This window comes from Beta vulgaris, chromosome 5 (assembly GCF_026745355.1).
Source record: "Beta vulgaris subsp. vulgaris cultivar EL10 chromosome 5, EL10.2, whole genome shotgun sequence".
NCBI classification, from domain to species: Eukaryota; Viridiplantae; Streptophyta; class Magnoliopsida; order Caryophyllales; family Amaranthaceae; genus Beta; species Beta vulgaris.
Window position 1 is genome coordinate 58,683,738 of NC_079206.1, and position 7,458 is coordinate 58,691,195.

Genomic DNA, 7,458 nt, shown 5'->3' on the forward strand with positions numbered 1-7,458 from the left:
GTGAGAAACAAATTTTCTCTTCATTTTTTATTGAGCTAAAGTAATCTGTGAAGACAACAAAAAATCATAGCATTAATACTCTTAAGTAGTTACTAGTAAACAATTGCTTCTCAGACATACCACAAGCTTAACCAGATTCTGTCCTAAACTAGTCTCCTCATTCCTACTTCTTACCAATATGGTATAATACTTTGCACACACTACTTGTGATGTCCTCAACATGTGTGAGCTGAGATTTTGGCATGTTGTACTTGTTTGCATACATGTCATATGCAGAACAAAAAAAGAAGTCATTTATTACAGCATCAAGTGTGATATATAACGCATCCATTTTTGTTAGCAATTCAATGACTAATTTGTATAGTGGACCAGTATAGGCCAGGGTTAAAACAAGATCCACATTTTATTAGCAATTCAGTGACTCATTTGTATGGTGGACCATTATAGGCTTTAAACAAGTTCCCTTTGGCCACTATATCAAAATCTTACTAGCTACTTGCTTGCAAACTGACAACCAATATAAATGTATGAGCGAGAGAATTAATCATCAAATACTAATTTCACCATTCTTTCTTCTTTCTTCCAAACTATATAAAACCGCCTGTGCAAGCATATATAGTATTACTTTCCAACTACCTATTGAAAAAGAGGGGAGAAGAGAAAGAAAGTGAGAAAAAGTTTTCCTTGCTTGCTTCAATATTGACATGAAAGAAGGCATGGAGGACAAGAAGAAGAATATCAAGTATAGTGGTGTGAAAGCTATGCCTTACATAATAGGTATAATTTTCCTTACATTTCTTTCTACATATAACAGTCAGGGGCGAAGCTATGTTGGGGCCTAAGAGGGCCATGGCCCTTGCAGCCTCAACATAGCTTTGAAGAAAATCAATGGTAATCAATGGTTATATCTTGTTTTATAGGTAAATTGGCCTCCCTCAACAACCATGTTTAGAATTCTTTGTTAAACTGGCCCTCATCCACAATCAAGCCTGGCTTCACCCCTAATATAACTAGTTTTTGAGTCTCGGCAATGTTTAGGGTGGTTGGATGAAAAACAATTATGATTTTGTAGCCTTATCAATTAAGGCGTAAAATGATAGTTTTTAAAGATGATGATTTCATCCTTTGTTTTCAAAATTTCCTTCTTATATTGCCAATTACTAGTATTATTTATTGTTATGCATGAAAAGAAAACCGTAAGGTGATAATCAATTGAACAATTAGTAGATAAGTCATTCATATATATACGTGAAATTGCAGGTTTGTGTTGGAATATATAAATGTAATGAGTGGAAATACTTTCATGTGTGTGCAGGAAATGAGACCTTTGAAAAACTAGGGACAATAGGAACATCAAACAATCTGTTGGTGTATCTAACCACTGTGTTTAACATGAAGAGCATGACTGCTACAAATGTCCTTAACATCTTTAATGGATCAGCTAATTTGGCAACCCTCTTTGGTGCTTACCTATGTGATACATACTTTGGCCGCTACAAGACCTTGGGCTTTGCTAGTGTCGCCTCTTTCATGGTACTACACATTTCTATTTCTTATAGTCATAGTATATGTTATTCACCACCTGTCCTTAAAAACTCCAATTTTTTCTCCTTAAGAAATTTGTTGAAGCTATCATGTATAGCGTACACCACATGTGAGTGTCCCATATTGATTAAAAAAAGAGGGATGAGTTCACTTTATAATGTAAAGGGGCTACTCCCCCTAGTGCTATATGGTTTTAAATTGGAACCTCCTTTGTGTTTTGAGGTGGATTATCTCCTTGTGATGGTGCGATCCAGGCCCATATTTAAATTATTTTATGAGGCTATTTTGGGCATAGTTATTGATTGAAAATAGAGATATGACTTATATTTTGAACCATGACTTATATTATGGGACGGAAGGAGTAGTATTATTGCATTCATTATTACATAAATTTTATCTCTTTCATACCAACATAGTCTTCTTATATTCTTCCTTCATTTTTCATACTACGCTTTAACTATCACATTTATCAAAGCAGAACTTTAATCATTAATATAATTTATCTATTAATAAAAATTACATAAGGAAATTATTTTAAATATATATATAGAGAGAGGCTAATCTAACAACTTATATAATAGAAATTTGTGTATATACTCAAGAAAATCTATGTAGGTTAAAATTAGCAAGTGAATAATAATGCCAAAGTACTCAGCGTGGCACAACTATTTTGAAACCAAAGAAATTAAAGTATGGTAAATAGATCAGGCTTCAGCTATCTTGGCCTCCCAATCCCATTGATGCACGAACCGCCACAAAAAGCATATCATTACCCGCAGCGTCACACACCACAATATCCATGACATACCCCACTATAACTATTACTTCCTCCGTTTTACAATATAACTAGTTATTAGGTCCGGGCTATGCTCCGGGTAAGAAAATTTTCATTTATTAATATTGTACTTTGATATGATATCATTAAATACAACTTGGTCTAGTGGTTAAAACTTTAGTATATGAACTTGAGGTCACAAGATCAAAACCTATACTATGCAATTTCTAATTTTTTTCATTGTACATGGATTGCATGAACTAATACTCCCTAGGGAGAGCACCATGTGGCACTGTTCCTGGTTTATGCACGCCTTTTAATATATTAGTACTAGAATTTTTTGCACGCGATGCGTGCTTGAATTTTTTTCGAAACATAAACTCGATTTTCTTCGACATAAGAGTCAAAATTTGAACATTTGAGATATGAAGTATAATTGTTTTTAGTTGCAAATTTTTTTAATTTTCAAAGTTAAATTCTATGAACAGTATAGAAATTTTATTGAATTTATTTATGATTTCTAATATTATAATTTTTTAGTTGATTTTTGAATTAAGTACAGTACTAAATTCTAAACACTATAAAAAAGTAAATAATTTTTTTTCCTTGTCTAACTTCTAAATTCTGATTTCACTACAAATACACCTCTATTTTTATCATGACCCACCATTAATTGCGAATGCTTATTGAGAATAGTGATTTGTAAGTAAATTTTTGTAAATGTTTTTGTATGTATTGACATTCTAGGTTATTAGTTTTAGTTTGTATGTTAATTTTAAGTTTTAATAAAGTTTCCCGATTATTTGAGTGATTTGCGTGATTTTTATAACGTGATTTTCTCAATTGTATGAGTGATTTGTAAAGTTTCTTCTTTTAAGTGATTTGTGAGTGAGTGTTGTAAATTAATTTTCGGTAGTTTTCTTTGAGTGCCGATTTTGATTTTGACATTCCTTTTGTAATTTAGAAAGGGAAGGGGGGCAAAATAGACATTTCAAAAGAGGACACCATTGCTCCCCCCTCCCTTATATAATAGAGATAAATTAAGGTAGGTAGAAGCTAACAGGAGTATTAAAGTTTTTTGTTTATTTAAATAAATATTAAATGGGAAAAGATGATTTTATAAGAGAGAGTGGAAAATAATTGGTGAAAGGGCATTAATTGTAAGTTGAATAAACAAAACAAAAAACAAAATTCAAGAAGCAAATAAATAATGAGGACACGTTTTTTCGAGAAAATTACGGAAAAATGTAAAATTAAATATAGAAACAAGAACTATATTTTAGGACACCTAAAATGGAATTGAGAAATATATTTTGGGACGGATGGAGTAATAGATATGGGCTTATAAACTTATAATGTTTCTTCTGAATATTACAAAATAAAAATAAAACTATCAATTTTAGCAATATGTCTTGCGTGGATCTGGTTCATGTTAATATTTGCATGCACCGGGTCAGAAACACGTATTATTTATGAGCAATCCACTTTATCATTTAGATTCTCACTCTATCATGCAGAAACTGACTATATCATACAGAAATTCACTATATCATGCATAAAACACATCATTTTTAAACAATCCACTTTATCATTAAAAAAACTCACTATATCATGAAGAAACTCACTATATCATTAAAAAAACATATTTATATCATGATAAAACTAAAACTATATCATATTTGAACAATCTAATATATCAATCAGATCATGGCTATATCAAGTAGAAACTGACCATATCATTGAGACACTCACTATATTATGCGAAAATACATTTTTCTAATGTTAAAACACGTGTCAATATAGATATACTACTCCCTCCATCCCAATTTAGTTGCTACATTTGTTTTTTCACACGTGCCAATTTAGCGCCAGGTATGAGGGAGACCTGTGCTGCATCCACACTTCAAGCCCAAAGGGCTCTTGCGTGAGAGGGCGTGATAGAGTATAAATCTATTCATGGGGCCTCAACCATCAGCTTAAACTTTTGGTTGAGTTGGTCGTTTGACATAATATTATATGTAAAGGGTTAATATTATATTGTAAAGGATAGAAGGGTACTTTCATAGTAATAAGTCTGTATTATAAACACTATATATATTGAATGTCAGGTTAACCTACAACATGTTAACACACAATTATTCCCACACTTGTACACCTACGATCAAAATGTAGCAACTAAATTGGGACGGAGGGAGTACACAACCTACATTGTCTTGCGTGTTAAACCATTAAAATCAAATCCTCCACTATGTTGCATATAATTTCACTAGATGTTTTCGTTAATATAATTCATTATATTGCATATAAGTTTACTATATCTCTATAAAACTCACTATATGAAGTTACTATCAATTCAAATTCGATACACACTAAGTTAGTATACACCTGGTCTATTTAAGTTTATGACATACCATGGTCTTTACCGATGTAGACAACTATTAATTTTCCCTTGATTGGAATTTGGAGGTATAAGATTAATAAAAGTATAGAACTAACTTTTGAAACTTGAGAAATTCTGTTTAGTAACACAGATGATATTATCGTTATAACATGCTAACATGTCTTTTTACTTGTAGGGAATGCTATTCCTAACATTAACAGCAGTAATCGCAGAGTTGCACCCTCCACATTGTGATACAGCGGAAAGTTGCATAGGACCAACAACAGGACAACTTGCGTTTCTGCTAGGAGGATTAGCATTTTTAATCATAGGAGCAGGGGGGATTAGGCCATGTAATTTAGCATTCGGGGCAGACCAATTTGATCCGGAGACTGAATCGGGTAAACGAGGGATAAACAGTTTCTTCAACTGGTATTATTTCACATATACATTCGCAATCATGGTCTCAGTGACCATAGTTGTATACATACAGACTGATATCAGCTGGGGTATTGGACTTGCAATACCAGCATTTTTTATGTTCCTTTCAAGTGCATTTTTCTTCATCGGGACCAAGATATATGTTATGGTTAAACCCCAAGGAAGTCCTCTTGTAAGTGTGGTGCAGGTCATAGTGGCTGCTGTTAAGAAACGGCAGTTGGAGTTGCCGGAAAAACCTTCCCTCTCCTTGTTTGATTATGCTCCTGAGGAGTCTATCAATTCTAAATTCCCTCATACTGACCAATTCAGGTACTTTTAAGTATTCATCTATATACTTTTAGCATGTACTGCTAGAATATATTTCCTTTGTATCCGATAGTTGCTCCAGTTTGACTTTCATATAGTGCGATCACATACTCCATTCTGACAATATCTTTTAAGTAGTAAGCCAAAAATAAATGTTACAGATTCCATTTTGTACGATCATATGCTTTACTGTTTGTAGATCAAGTACTCCGGAATCAAATGATTATCATATAGAATGAGCAACCATTCTCTCAACTAATGAGTAATGACAACATTCCTAAACCAACAATTTGTCTGATGATATAATGAATACAATTCAACTGATTTTGCCTATGTCAAACTATTATCTGATGTTGTTTTTCATTGCTTCCTATTAGGTGCCTTGACAAAGCAGCTATCATAACAAACGACGACAAAATCAACCCAGATGGATCAGCAACAGATTCATGGAAACTCTGTTCCATACAACAAGTAGAACAAGTAAAATGTGTAATCAGAGTATTTCCAATCTGGTTTTCAGGAATCATATACTATGTTTCCATAGTAACAATGACAAACTACACCGTTTTTCAAGCCTTACAATCCAACAGAAGCCTAGGAGTAAATAACTTCAAGGTTCCAGCTGCATCCTACTCAATATTCCCGATGTTAGCAGTCACAATATGGATACCTCTTTATGACAGAATCATAGTCCCCAAACTCAGAAAAATCACAGGAAAAGAAAATGGAATTACTGTCCTGCAGAAAATCGGTGTTGGGTTGGTTATCATCGTGATCAGCCTCGTTGCTTGTGGCCTAGTCGAGCACATGAGACGAGTCTTTGCTTTAACTAAGCCGGCTTTAGGGATTGATCCCAAACGGGGTGCTATATCATCACTCTCCGCGATGTGGTTAGTGCTTCCTTTAGCATTGTCAGGACTATCTGAAGCGTTTACTGTGATAGGGTTAATTGAGTTTTACTATAAGCAGTTCCCTGAGAATATGAGAAGCATTGGGGCTGCGTTCTTGTTTTGTGGAATGTCAGGTTCGAGTTATTTCAGCAGCTTTTTACAGTCTATTGTTGATAAGATGAGTAGAGGATTAAAGAATGGAAGCTGGTTGAAAGAGGATTTGAACAAAGGAAATCTTGAGTACTTCTATTATCTTATTGCTGGTTTGCAGGTGGTGAATCTTTTTTACTTCCTGTTTTGTGCAAAGTGGTATAGGTATAAAGAAATTGTTAGTAGTTCTCTTGATGAAAGCATGCAAGAAAAGAAATCTGAAATAGCTCTTGTTTGATTTGATGATGATACCGATTTCCTCTTCTCTAAGGAAACTTTGGAATATAAATTGAAACTAGTTATTGTCACGAGCAAGACGTCCCGGATTATTTACCAATGTGTATTTAAAGTATTCGAAGATAGAAATAATATTTCGTCTTTAAATGATTTTTTCTTCCACGAAAACCAACATGAGCATTGTAGTAGTTGGTTAGTGCATTAGCATATCAAATCAGAGGTCATGGGTTCGAGTCTTGAAACACATATTTATTGCTTAATGTCTCATTTGATTGTTTGGGGGAAGAAAGAGTACATGTGGCAGCAGACATTTGTAGCATGTGCGGGTGTGCGCTGGGGGTTTTAAAAGGCCCCCCGAAATTGTGTTCTTAAGTTTTGTACAATAATAATAATATTAAGAGAGAAATGATGTAGAGGAGTTGCTAAGATATAGGGCCTTTTAAACCAACACACAATGTTCGAATCCTACAACAATATACAAACATCCCTATTTTAATTCATTTTTTTGCAATTACATTAATTGATTTGTTCCCCTAGCCCCTGAATTAAAAATCTCCGCGTCTCCAGATGCATACTACTTGTTGAATTTAAAGAGATGGTTCCCTTTTTTTATAATTCACAATCTCATTCATTAATCACGGGGAAAGGCTAAACATACACATTACTTACGTAGCCCTACATATATAAGTGATTTGATTGGCTACAAGAAGTGGGGTCCAAATCCCAGTAACTTA

The 7,458-nt window shown here is 33.7% G+C and overlaps 1 protein-coding gene across 1 annotated transcript; it reads left to right on the forward strand.

The window, feature by feature from the left end:
• The first annotated feature begins 504 nt into the window (after positions 1 to 504).
• LOC104894118 (protein NRT1/ PTR FAMILY 2.9) lies at positions 505 to 6,798 on the forward strand. Its single transcript, XM_010680289.4, has 4 exons — positions 505 to 777; positions 1,316 to 1,533; positions 4,897 to 5,450; positions 5,825 to 6,798. The coding sequence occupies exons 1-4, from the start codon at positions 705 to 707 to the stop codon at positions 6,723 to 6,725; spliced, it is 1,746 nt and encodes a 581-aa protein (XP_010678591.2). The 5' UTR covers positions 505 to 704; the 3' UTR covers positions 6,726 to 6,798.
• The last annotated feature ends 660 nt before the right edge of the window (positions 6,799 to 7,458 follow it).

Excerpts from the sequence above, each read along its gene's own strand:
- LOC104894118 (XM_010680289.4), top strand. The coding sequence starts at position 705 with ATGAAAGAAGGCATGGAGGACAAGAAGAAGAATATCAAGTATAGTGGT. Across the intron at positions 778-1,315 it reads AGCTATGCCTTACATAATAG|GAAATGAGACCTTTGAAAAA; the intron begins GTATAATTTTCC and ends ATGTGTGTGCAG. Across the intron at positions 1,534-4,896 it reads CTAGTGTCGCCTCTTTCATG|GGAATGCTATTCCTAACATT; the intron begins GTACTACACATT and ends TTTTACTTGTAG.